At 46.3% G+C, this 13837-nt stretch overlaps 1 protein-coding gene across 1 annotated transcript in view; it reads right to left on the reverse strand.

The window, feature by feature from the left end:
- The window catches only part of LOC126863860 (GATA zinc finger domain-containing protein 10-like), a 23384-nt gene continuing 9547 nt past the window's right edge, over positions 1 to 13837 (reverse strand). Inside the window, exons 3-11 of the mRNA XM_050614510.1 lie at positions 6711 to 6800; positions 5001 to 5183; positions 4763 to 4881; positions 4256 to 4592; positions 4047 to 4159; positions 3659 to 3794; positions 3118 to 3501; positions 2912 to 3001; positions 1 to 2599 (exon numbers count right to left, since the gene is read on the reverse strand). Of these exons, the coding sequence (XP_050470467.1) occupies positions 2231 to 2599; positions 2912 to 3001; positions 3118 to 3501; positions 3659 to 3794; positions 4047 to 4159; positions 4256 to 4592; positions 4763 to 4881; positions 5001 to 5183; positions 6711 to 6800 (1821 nt within the window). The 3' untranslated portion in view covers positions 1 to 2230. The remainder of the gene's footprint in view (positions 2600 to 2911; positions 3002 to 3117; positions 3502 to 3658; positions 3795 to 4046; positions 4160 to 4255; positions 4593 to 4762; positions 4882 to 5000; positions 5184 to 6710; positions 6801 to 13837) is intronic.

The following is a 13837-nucleotide window of genomic DNA, read 5'->3' on the forward strand; positions in this document are numbered from 1 at the left end:
TTAGTTGGATATCTTCTAAATTTTATTTTCTTTTTTCTCTTTTCGTCTTTTCTTTGTTTTTTGTGTTTTTGTTCTTCGGTATACAGATTTACGTGATTACGTCTAACCCTGGAAAAATTCGAACCCGCCGTGTTTTGGATCAAGGATCGATGTTATTCGGCCGCGTGCGAAATATCGTCGCGTTTCGGCCAATTCGGCCAATTCATAACCATCTATGCAGTGATTGTTTACATTCAATAACGACAACGCAGTTATTCGCAGCTGTCGCTTCATTTGCTACGTGTGCACATTCATATATACATACGTACATACAGGCGTGAGTCGCGTATACGTATACATGCATATGTAGGTACGTACTTATGTACACATGTATGCACGACGTCACCGATTAATTTTTACATTTATATTACTCATATATTTCTATATCATATTATATATATATATGATATACATTTGTTAAATTATATATATATATATGATATACATATATATAATTATTTATTTATTTATTTATATACCACAGACAACACACATGCACACATACGCGCGCGCGCACGCGCATGTATATATGGTTTATATACGTATGTGTGTATATGTGAGTTATGCCATTATCAATATGTTACACTATAGATTATGTTTACATCGTAGCGACTTATAAATCTACGGAATATTATTCTTTTTTTTTTTTTGTTGTTGTTGTTGTATGTACAAGGATACTGTTACAAAGAAAAAAAATTGTTTAAAAACTTATCAATGCCACGCGTTTACATGCGCGTGCGTGTATGGGCACGTGAGTACTATCTGTCACGGAAAAGCTACATGATCTTTCGTAATATAAACATATTAACTTGCTAATTCCCCACTTCTTTCTGGAGTCGGAAATCGTGCAGATCGCCGTCGAGAACAGATACAAAGATTTGAAAGGGTATACACACACGAGTACTTTCCCACAAATCCAACGAAAGAAAAAAATCGGCTCTTTTAGGTTAGGTCCCGTTAGGTTACCTTTATTTTCCAACCGTAATTAAGTTACTCTTTGTTCGGCGATCGTGAACGGCTAAAGACTCGCGTCAGTACAAACTATCGTGTTTCGAAATAAATAACGTCGACTCGTTTGCTTCGATCGTACCCACAAATTCGAACGTACAACAGTTGAGAACGTAATACCAATATCGATATCGATTCAACGAAACGAAACGATACGCGAGCAGAAACGAACAAAACAATCGAATCGGTTGTTCACGTCGAACGATCACGTCTTCCCTAGCATCTGCACGAATCTTCTCCGCGACTTTTTCTTTCTTTGTAAAATTATACAAAAATAAGTTGCGTCACTCGTTCTTGATGGCTACCAACCGCCAGTCCTTTCTCGCTCTTCTTCTATTCTTCGCCGTGTCTTCCTTTTCGCGCTCATCATTCACGTTCTCACATCGATTATTAATTATAAACGAGTTGTCAACCACAGTTCGATCAGCAGGCAAATACTTGCTTTTCGTTTCTACCACGTTTCGACACGGCGTGGCGCACCTATGCGAATTCAGTATGGAATAGACGTATCCTAACGTTTGCGAATATACTTCTACGAAATTACTGTTATCTATCGTTAAACGGTCCCTAACTAGACGTTCAAGGAATGCAACTTGGTTTACGGTCGCGCGCGATTCATCGTTACTTCTCGTTTTCGATAGTGTGTATGCGGCACGTGAACGTTTCGCGCGATCGGTAAACGCGCAATAACGAGATCGATTCCCTCGAACTGCAACCCGATGATCTTGTCGGTTGCTATACTTTGGCGATACTAATACTCTTTCGCGATTACGCAGCTACGTTGCTCGTCCTCGCGTGAAAAACGTAGTCAGTGGAAAAGTGAAACGGCAATATATATATCCACGTTGACGGGCATCGTGCTGCGACGCACGCAGTCTTTCAAACGAAACTTAGAGATCTGTGTAGCGATTCGCTTAGCGCGGTCTTTATCCTCCGGTCGTTCGTCTTTTGATTTAACGCGAAACCTTGTGTATGTATGTGTGTGCGCGCACGTATGTGTATATGTATGTATGTATGTATGTGTGCGTGCGTGTGTGACTATCTGTACGATGGACATATGTACAAAAGATATCGAATCGGATCACGCTTTGAACATCAGGTATATTCGTGTTCCGCGACTACAACAAACGGTAGGAAACATTTTAAACGATCGCTGCGTTTCACCCAGCTCGGCCCGTCGTCCTTATTTTACGGTCGAGAAGTTCTGTTGTGGATTTTGGTTCGATGATACCCACGTGGTGAACACGTCTCTGCAATGGCTGACCACGCATTCGTTGCTGCAATACTCGTCCTCCCATTCGCTGTTTGCTACGGCGGGGTTCGGGCATCCGTGACGTATACAAGCGTTCGACGTCGGTCTTTGAACAGCCATGTTCGCAGCCTGAGTTACAGAGTTCACTGCCGACGGTGAACTCGACAAAGAATCGCTCTTCGTTGGGTTCGAATGTATCATTTGCTGCTGCTGCTGCTGTTGCTGTTGCGACGGTTGCTGCTGTTGCTGATGATGTTGCTGCGATTGTTGCGGTACTTGCTGCACTTGCTGTTGCGGCATCTGCGAAAACGTACGTATTCTACTGTTCAATTTGCCTCGTGGTAACATACTCGTACTCGCTGCTGCCTGGCGCTGTTGCTGACAACTGGCAGCATCGCGGTATGAAATATCGTTGCTGTTTTCTTTGCGCTTGTCGCGGCTTTTTACGCGTTAAGCACATTCGAACGGAAATGAATTAAAAGTGGCAAAAAGGATGAATACGATGAAAGCGTGGGAGGACGAATCGAGACAGAAATATAAACGAAGAAGAAAATGATCGTCGAGGAGAAAAGAGATGCGAAAAAAAGAAAATGAATTCACATCGCTGCTGACCTGCATGTACTGTTGCTGAATATGCTGCTGCTGTTGCGATGGTTGTTGTTGCGAAATATGGGTTGGAGCCATCGATGTAGTCATCATAGTCTGAAAGAAAAGTATACAAAGAAGAGAATGGTAGCCAAGTTTTAAGACTAGAAGACTAAGAGTTTAAGACTAAGAAAATAGAAAGAGGTGACAAACGGACGAAGAAAGACGATTACCTGTTGCGTTTGTTGCTGCTGCGAGTTTCCTGGCATGGTTAAATGGTGGGGAGATTTTTTTATTTGCATTTGTTGCGCGGGTTGCTGATGATGTTGAAGCTGTTGATGCGGATGAGGATGCGGATGTTGTTGCTGAGGCGAAGAAGGTTGAGGCTGCGGACTATACACCTGATACGAGACGTTTCCCGGTGTTCCGTTCCCGGCGTAACTACCATACGCCGTATATTGAACTTGTTGCTGTTGCGGCGATGGCTGTTGTTGCGGTTGCTGTTGCGGATGCTGTTGTTCGTTTTCGGCCGCACCCTTGCTAACCAGAGACGCTCTGTACGCCGCGAGTGCCTGCAGATATTCCTTTTTCGCTGCTTCAGTCTTCTTCTTGTAAACCTACATAAATATAAATTTCTTTGTACACAACGGTCGAGATGAAACCGAAATTTCTATAACGTAGTCCACGCTCGCTTTTCTCAAATGAATTTCACGAGGACGAGGAACGAAGCAGCAGAAAGAAGAAGGAAGAAAATTATGTTTCGCGAGTACTCACGTTCTTATGCTCGGTCTCCAACGCATCCCACATCGAAGCGACGATCTTGGAAACTTCGCCGAAGCTCGCATTTGGATTTTGTCCTTTTATCGCAGCTTGGGTATCTCTGAAGAACAGAGCGTACGCCGAGACGGGCCTGTAAAATAGATAGCACGTGTCTAATACGACGATGGCAGGAGAGCGCATAAATTTTTGACGAAGAACGATCTAATCGATCTTTCGAACGTTCTTTATCGTGGTGTTTCTCGTTTTCCGAAACTAGATTCGATTCGATCTGGCTACTTTCCGGATCTATTATAGCGCACGCGCGCTACTACGCCAAAGAGCTCGGCGAAAAAGAAAGAAAGAAAGAAAGAAAGAAAGAAAGAAAAGTAAAAAGAATGCTCACTTTTGCGGTTCGTTGGGATCTCTTTTCTTCTTCTTTTTCTGCGATTTTGGTTTCCTTTGATTTTTTGCTGCAACGTCGGTCGGTTCCGGTGAGGGTCGTTTAATACCGGTAATCTGGACAAACGACCGCGAATCGTGCCACATTCGTTCGTTGTTTATACATGATCGGTCAGATTCGAGATGCGTGCCAATCGATCGACTAAAACTCACCATTCCGGAATGAGGTGTACTGTCGTCGCTATCTTCGCTAGTCGTAGTATTGTTGTTTGCTTCGGGGATCGTGCTTGATTGTATCGCGGATGGACTACCACCCGTTGGACTCCTATATTGTATTTGTTGTTGCAACTGCTGTTGTTGCTGTTGCTGCTGCTGTTGTTGTTGTTGCTGCTGCTGCTGTTGAGTATGCATGTATTGCATATGTTGTTGCATCTGTGCCTGTTGCTGTTGCTGTTGCTGCTGTTGAAGCAACATTATTTGCTGATTTCCATGCTGTTGCCGCGGAGAATTCATGCTCGCATACGAACCCTGCGAGTTACTATACGTCGAGCTACCAGAAAACATCGAAGAAAAAGATGTTTGTAGATGATAGTTAACGAGGATCGTTTCTTGCGGATTCGAGAATGGAATTGGCGATCGCGCGCCGATTCTGCTTCAGTGGCAAGGTTATCTCATCCGTTATCTAAATCGCACGCGGATCCGATTACGACTCCGACTCACCTAACGTTCATCGACTGCTGCATCGAGTGGTCCTGCTGTAGATAAAGAGATTGTTGATATCCACCCGGATCGAGATTCAACCCATCCGCAGACTGTTGCACGTTGCCGGTTTGCATCATCTGCGAAAGCCATTCGAACGGTGCTGATCATTCGAACGAATCCGTAAAAGTGGAAGGCTCGCGTACTATACACATTTCATCCCCTGCGAAACTTTTGTCTCGTCTTGGATGAAATTTACCTGCGTTTGGTAACCGTGCATCGGATCGTGCTGAGATTGAGCCTGAGGCTGCTGCTGCTGCGACTGGTGTTGCTGCTGTTGCTGCGGCTGCTGCTGCTGTTGATGTTGATGCTGCTGATGCGAGTGCGAATGGATAGCCGGGATGTCGAAATCTTCATCACCGAAACTGGGAGTGTGAAACGTCTACGAAGGAGAGCAACAAACTGGACATTTTAATCGGTGATTCGAGGAGTACGATCGCCGATTCGGAACGTAGGACATCGCGCGTCCGCATGGCTGGTTGCTTCTGTTTAATCGGGCTTCCGCATAGTCTGTTCGATCAACGTAATACCCACGGCAGAGAGGCTTATAGAAGAGAGAGATTGAGAGAGAGAGAGAGAGAGAGAGAGAGAGAGAGAGCATCGTCGTCGTATCGTTTGAAATCCTTTCAGCGATTTATTAGCGTTTCGGAGCGGGGAACGGAGGAAAATACATTTGCCGTGTAGAGCGCGTCGGGACACGGGGAATAAAAGTTTTTAAATTGGATTTAATAGCATCAGGAATTTTCCTTTGAAGGAACGTACTTGCCTATTGATCGAGTACACCTCTGCCTCTCTTCCCTCGCCGTGCCCATCGCGAGCGTTACCCCTTACCTCGCGATGTTTCTCTTACTCTATCGTTTCGCTCTCGCCTCTCTCTTCTCTCCCCTGTCCCTTTTCACCGCGCTTCGCCCCGTAACGTCCCGACGCCGCCCGTGTGTACGCGTACCCGTACCCGTACCCGTACCCGTCCTATTTCAACTACTCCTACACCTTCTACTTCTACTCCTACTCCCGCGCACCACCACCTCCTCCTCCTCCTCCGCTTCCACGGCCTCCTCCTTCTCATCCTCCTCCCTTTCCATCTCCGAATCGACTACGCGCGTCTATCCATCTTCTTCCTCCACCGCGCACCGGTTCCAAACTTTTCTTTCTCTCTACACCCCTCCTCCTCCTCCTCCTCCTCCTCCTCCTCCTCTTCCTCTATCTCTCCTCTCCTCTATTCTCCTCCCGCCCTATACCCTTCCCACCCGTTCGACACTCCTGCCCCCGTACCCTACCCAGTAACCGTGCCCGTACCCATGCCTGTTCCCGTTCCCATTCCCAACCCCGTCGCCGCTGCCGCCACCGCCGCCGCCACCGCCAGCTTCGCGTCCTCTGCCTATCCGGCCTAACCAAGATAGTCGTCCCATCTTTCCTACCCCCTTGGACCGCGCTCCTATTCTCATTCGCTCCCTTCGTTCCCCATGTATGTATATACGAAGACGGCTGGTGCCTGTGGCCCGTGGCCCATGGTCCGCGGCCCGCGGTCGCAACCCGAGCCCTCCACTCCCACGCGTCTCCGCCCCCACCCGTTTGCACCTGCACTGGCACCCATACCCTCAACCGTCCAGCACGTAACCACGGCCAGATATTCGAACAGGGTACGAGAGTCTTCTTCCCGACAGTCGAATTTCGTTGCCCAATTTCCAACGGCTTATTAATCCCAACAACTTTCGCGGTTAAAATATCGAACGGACGCTCTTCTCGTCGAGGGGTTCTCGCAACTTTCCGTCTCTCTCCGCGGTTCAGTTTCGCTTCGCTCCACCACAGGCACCGTGACTGTCTACTTTATCAAAGCGGAGAAGAAGCGCGTCCAATCCCGCCATAAATACAACGCCATAGAATCGAGGCGGAATATTATCGAACTTACTTGATCAGCCATGGCGTAGGTATTGTGATGGTACGACGTCGAGTGATGATGCTGCGGAACGTTCAACGAAAAATCCAGACTCTCGTTTCTCTGAAACAGACGAAATATTTGTATCGATTTGCGTGCACCAACGTCGAATTCGTTCGTCGAGTCGTTTAAGAAAGTTTTCCGTTCGGCCGATAACATTTCTTACGACTTATCTCTTACGTTACTATTTCTCACGCTCGTAACCATATTAACGCGATCGGTAGAGGCCGCCATTCTATTTCTACGATCAATCCGCGAGGAGATTCTCGCGAAATATCCGCAATTTGTCAACCCCGTCTCGGTATCCTTTCCGCGACGGGACACGCGCGTCCTTCCTTCCTTCCTTCCTCCCTTCTATCGGTCAATGGCCTCGACAAGCGTAGCTTCGTCGATTCCATTCGTTCGATGTTTCGCACCACGAGTAAAAGCACACGAAATCTTCGTGCTTCCGCGTTCCCAACGGTCGCTTCCACTCGTCTCCAATTCGCTGAATTACACGCGACGGAAACGTTACGTCCCATCAAATCGTAAACATCGAGCGAATTGATTTTTACGCTGCACGGGAATTTTTTCTACGGCTGTGAATGCGTGTTCGAACGGACCGACGTTCCGACCAACTCTCTGTGCCCAAGCGATCAAATGTCTACCTATACAGATTTTTACGACCGCATACAACGAAGCCTCGAGGCGTTTCGTTCGTTCGAATAGGCATCCGCTATAAACATGACCCAACCAAGTTTTAGGACCCAAAGTCAAAGTCCTATAGGTGAAACGTCCGACGTAACGCTACGATTCTTCCGCCCCTGCTTACACTCGTCATTGTCATCGTCACCATCGTCTCCTCCACCTGCTCGCTCTTAGGGGACAGCGTTATTCGCGTTTCTACACGGTCATCGACCCGTGCATCTATTTCGACTTTACTCTGTCCGAAATCTCTTTTCCTTCGCCACGCTCTATTATCGATCTAACTTTTCCTACTTTTCTTTCTTTTCCTTTGCATCTTCCCTTGCTTACGTTTTTTAAACGATTCGACAAAATGTTAAACGATCCTTCCCTATTCTTCGTTCTTTACACCATCTTTCCTCGCCATCTGGAAGACGACTTTCGATTCTTACGGCCTATGTTCTCGTGGGAGGGTCGTGCCACGATTTTCGTTCGAACGAGTCGACCAGATGGCATCGTAACGCGTTTTATATCCCAAAGAAGAAACGAAACTCGATCGTAACTCGATTTAATATCGTGACCAAAATTCCAGACTAGACTCTATACGAAATCGGCAACTGGGGCCGGTAAACGAACATTTGAAACAGAGAGGACCGCACCGATCGAGGAAAGACGTTGTTTCTGTATCGATTCGATCCAACGACGATTATCGAAACGAACGAGTGACACCTACTGAAATTACAATATCGTTCGACGGTCGATAACGTTAATGAAGAAGGTAGACAGCAAGCAGTGGCAATGAAAGACAGCCGATGGTAGAAAGAGAAAGAAGAAGGTAAGGTGCACGATACGTTACTTTTTCCAGTAGAAGTAACAGCAGGCAGGCAGACAGACAGGCAAGCAGGCAAGCAAGAAAGCAAGAAAGCGAGCAGGTAGGTAGGTAGGTAAGCAAGGAGGTAGACAGACAAGCAGGTAGGTAGGTAGGTAGGTAGGTAGGTAGGTAGGTAGATAGGTAGGTAGGTAGGTAGGTAGGTAGGTAGGTAGGTAGGTAGATAGGTAGGTAGGTAGGTAGGTAGGTAGGTAGGTAGGTAGGTAGGTAGGTAGGTAGGTAGGTAGGTAGGTAGATAGGTAGATAGGTAGGTAGGTAGGTAGGTAGGTAGGTTGGTTGGTTGGTTGGTTTATTGGTAGGTAGATAGATAGGAAGACAGTAACGTAAGAGACACGAACAAGAAAGTTAGATCGGGCCGAAATGAAAACGCCCTCGCGAATCTGTCGATTTCGACAAACGATATTAGTCCGATTAACGACTCTCGTTGGTTTCCTTGTTTCGTTCGTTATTTTATCGTTAGGGAAAAAAATCAAACGACGTATCGAATTTTCGATCCTTTCTGCCTGGAGTAATATTTCGATTTTCCACCTGATCGAATTCGAAAGCTGTTTTTGCAAGTAACAACGCGGAGAATAGCTAAAACCTGGAGAAGAAAAAGGAGGCGAGGATGGGAATGGGGAGAGGGAGGGGAGTTATCTAAAGTAAGAAAACGGAAGAGCAAAGCGAAAGCAAGAGATCCAATAGACGTACGTACACGAACGAGTCTCTTACTCGGCGTATATAACCGATGTTAAACCTGTTCCCCGTTCCAATCCCCTCCCCCCACTCCGCCATTTGCCCTCCTCATACTCAACATTACTACCATTTGTAATTCGTACCTCCTCGTTTCTTCTAATTTCTCCTGAATAACGTCGTTAAACATCCCCACTCCCCTCCTTCAACAAACCGAAGAAAATAGTACATTTTCGTATGGCCATAAATTATTTTGGTTATATTTGAATCTCTCTGGCCTAGAATAGATACAGCGAAACGCAAACGAACGTTAATTATAATCTTATTACTGTTGAAAATAGAATTTCACCGGTAAACGAATGGCTATAACGCGCGAAGCGTGCTTTCTCGTTGTTGAATCGGACGACTGTTGAATAACTTGAAAATCCCACGATCGGTGTTAATTCTCTGAATATTAGAATCGGCGTCGTTCATAAAGTTGAATCATCGCCCGACAGATGGCGTTCCGAGTTTACCTCGAGCATAGTACGTATTTCGAAAGCAAATACGATCGTTTCCAAAAATAACAAATCTTAGCTTGACGATGTACAAATTTGATTCCAATCCCACGGTTCGACGACGAAACCCAAGAATTTTCGTACGCGAGAAAGGTAACATACCGGTTACCAATATTGAGATCGATGACTTACCGATGAGACGGACCGACTCGTCGTCAGGACGAGATCCAGGTTATCGTATGCACGTGCAACGTGCAGAGCGTGCCACCGCCGGTTAACCACGTTAATGTTATCACGATGAATTCTTCTCTTTTAAAACACAGCCCCTTTTCTGTAAGAGTGACTTCGCTCGGAAGTGAGAAAGATTTGTTAAAAAAAAAAAAAAAGGAAAAAGCGCGACCAAAACGAAAAGATAGAAACGAGACGATTTAATTCGACGATTCTTCGTCACACAACCGTTTCGATGCACACGTCGACACTTGACAAGCAACACGTTCTCACATCACCACGCGTGTTCTCTGTTACGTTGCATTGATATAGAAAAACATGTACACGATGACTTTACCGAAACATAACACGTAACCAAAATACAGATCGCTGCGCAACATACACAAAATATTCGACTCGTGGCGTAACTAGTGACAGCGTGGCAAAACGACGCGCGCTCCTCGCGGCGGCCGGCGCGGGAATGATTGAAGGGAGGTTCATTTTGTGGCACGCTTCGATAGTGGGGATATATCTTTCGACAGGGGAGCAGACTCGCGCGCCCCCTGCTTGTATATTGCTAAAGGATACAATGCAACGGCACGACACGACACGACACGACACGAGACGATACGACGTCACACGATACACGACCACCCAATTGCGAACATTTTTAGAAGACGAATAACGATGATTCAACGTACGAGAAAATCGTTAAACGGTATAAACGAAGATTTTCATAAATGTACCCAACGACGATGCGAATCTCAAAGAAGCAATTTGTTCGCCCTTTCCTAGATGCCTATTTTTCGATCCCGTTCGTCGATCTTCTCTAACTCTTAACACGCGTTCTATTCGTTGCACACTTTTTATACGTTTCGGGACGTTTTAATAATTATAAATGAACGTGTTCTCGGAGCGTCGCGTGAGATACAACGCATCGTACGATAATCGTATATGTACCGGGATGCGATTCGACTCGATTGGATCAACAATGACGATGAACAAGGAGGCCCTTCTTCTCCAATGAAAACGAATCGTTTGACATTCTGTGATCGAAATATATGTACTTATATATATATATATATATATATATATATATATATTCGGACGGTTTAAATCACGCGCTTAACCAGATTTCTAAACGGTTACTAGTTAAACATCTTTCTCCTGTTGTGTTTCTAACGCGATGTAGGATTTTATTTCAGAATCACGTTGAATCACGCGACGAATAACATTCGTGGTTTGTGGCCCAGTTAACAAGCTGTGATCGCTACACCGTGGAAGAAAGGGGTCGTCGGTTCGAAATATGGAGAGGGGCCAGCAGAAGGTGGGAGTGGGGTTTCTGTCGAACGGAGGGAGCGGAGGGAAATGGTGTGCAGGATTGAAAGAGGCCGGTGGCGCAACGAATAGAGAAAAGAGGACTCGCGACGTATGACGCGCACGCGGTCAAACGATGACGAAAGGAACCGTGCGCGTGCGGCAGGAGCATCAATGTTTCCCTTCTTTTTTTCCAACCAAACGATCAAAGGAATCGTACAGTAACTTTACTTACTCTTTATTCCCAAATATTCTCGAAATGATATATCCTCGATTTTCTATTTCTACGTTCTCTCGCTAAAAAATTCTATCCAACAGCGAAAAGCAAGCAGCGGTATCGAGATTGATCAATGTCACGTTCGGTTTCGATCTAATCCTGTCCCGGTTCGAGAATAGAAAACCGCAGAACGAACACCAGCTGCTAAAAGCTACTCTTCCGCGATTCGATACAACTGATTACAACGTAATTAAGAAGCAACTAAGAGCAAGTAGAATCGGTATTGGACGACGTAACAGCGTGACGGCTTAAACGCGCGTTAAACGCGCGTTATCTACCGATACTCGGTTACTCGAATATTCCAAGAAAGTAGGACACGACTGTGTGTGATGGCAACCAAGTGTGCCGCGTGGCCCGAGGAAACAGGGGTTACGTCGGAGTTTATAAAGAGTCATTACATTCCCGTGAAAGGTAGCTTTAATTTCAGTGGCATTCCAATCGCATTAACGTATATACCCGCGTATTTGTATTCGTTCGCGAGAAGCGACAATCTACTCGAAACATTTACTCGTACGAGGTTTGTTACGGGTTCGAAACACGGCCGTGACAACTACGATTTTAACGGCAAATTCCTCGCGATCGATCTTGTAGTCTTGGTCGTCAAAACTAATCGCCCATGTTACTCGATGTTGCTTACACAGCAAACTGTGTGAATCTTCGTTATACCCGCGTAATCAACGGTATAGGAACCAAAAAAGAAAAGAAAGTGAAAAGCAAAAATGGAAGGGAGGGGGGGGGGAGAGGAGAACGCTGTTAAAGCGTCAGTTTTTAATTTTCGTCGAAAGAAGGAAAATCTGGAGGCAGCCGACTAAAAGAGTTTTACGAAGAAACCGCACGCTCCGTCGCCGGCAGCCGAATCGATATTCTCTCGCGGGACGGTCTACCGCCGCTGCGCCGCGCCGCGCCATTTCGTTCCAAAAAAACGAGACAGCGTGCTGCCGTTGTCGGAAATCGTTGTTTCCAATGTCGATCACATCGAACAGCGTAATCAAGTACGAAAATCAACTGCCAGACGTTATTAAGTATCTACGATGCTCTCGCTGCTTCGGAGATTCATTAAACATGTTCTTCAACATCTTGGACAAATGTTGATTTTACAAATTCCTTTGAGCGAACGTTTGCACAGCTGATAATCGCCCCAGGCTTATCGCGCTGTGTGGTGAGTTTCTCTTTTCGTCGTTCAACGTGTTTCTCTTCTTTTTTTACCATATGTTTGCACTTTCCCGTTTCCCTACTCGTTCCACGCGCCGCTCGGTACTCCGTTGCCCCGTGCCCCGTGCCCCGTATCCCGCGTCCCGTGCCCCGTTCCTCGTGCTCCTTGCTCTACACCCTGTCTCGCGCACCACGTACCCCTGTGTCCCGGCCCCCCCCCCCCGCTTCGAGAAGTACCACCTCCAACCCTTTTAGTTCCACCACAACGCGTCGAGGTGAATCGCGCAACTCGCAACTCGCAACTCGCAAATGCGTTTCATCTTTGTCCCGTGTATACGTCGATTCGTATTATCGTCGACGGTCTCTTAAACCGGTTTTACTTATTACGCGAGCGTCCGCTTATCTCGCGTAGATCTCTTATTACCAGTCACGGTAAGCGAACGTTTCTCTGTTCCCGCGATCTGTTTCTCCGGAGTTCCTACCTTCTAATTCTTTTTTTCTCTCTTTTTTTCTCTTTCTCCTTTCGAGGTGCTCGGCTGTTCTCCGTTTGAATACTCCACGCGGAAATAGAACGGATTCAATGGACAAATTTTATTCGAAGGAAAATTCGAAGGGGACGACAACTGAGGAGAAGAAGCAACGACGGCGAGGGCGCAGAAAAAGACAAGCGAGGGAAATGCGGAACGAAAAACGGGTAAAGGGAGAAGAAAGAAAGAGAGAAGCGTGCGAAAGAAGAAACGAATAATGGCGAGGGAAGAGGAGATCGTGCACCATAACCACGTGACCTTTTGACCGCAGGAAATTCTTCGGATAAACGGGCTTTTCACTGTACACAGCCAAGAAGGGAGCAACAAGTGTGAATCTTGTCTACCCTGTGGATCGGACGGTTCTTAGCTTTTCTCTCTGCTTTTCTACATCTTTCTCTCCTCTTTCTCCTTTTTCTCCTCCCCCTTCTACTTATCTATCTACATCCCCTCCACCATTATGCGCGCGCACACTCTTAACGATGCACACGTTGTGACTTTGATGACCTATTCTTCGGTCCGAATCGCAACGGATCGAGCGCCAATCGGGTACAAAATTTTCATGTCCCGACGATCTTTCGCGTCCCGTTTTCGATCGGAAGAGACGAAAAGCGTTAAACGCGCAAAGTCGAACGAAACGTGTAACGAGATTAGTTTCGACGCTGTCGGCAGCCGTATAGAAAATTTGTGCCACAGATTCGAAAATCGCGATTTGAAAAGCCCGATTCGTACCACGTAAGAAGCACGCAAGACGCGTAGAGCCCCGAACGTCGTCAGTACAAACACGATACGATACTCTGAAATGCTTATTCACCGCTACGGAATGAATAATGGATTGCTAGCAAAATACATCGAGACATAAATATTGTATCTGGAGCGCTATATATTACCTGTATCGAATA

Source organism: Bombus huntii, chromosome 3, assembly GCF_024542735.1.
Source record: "Bombus huntii isolate Logan2020A chromosome 3, iyBomHunt1.1, whole genome shotgun sequence".
Taxonomy (NCBI): domain Eukaryota; kingdom Metazoa; phylum Arthropoda; class Insecta; order Hymenoptera; family Apidae; genus Bombus; species Bombus huntii.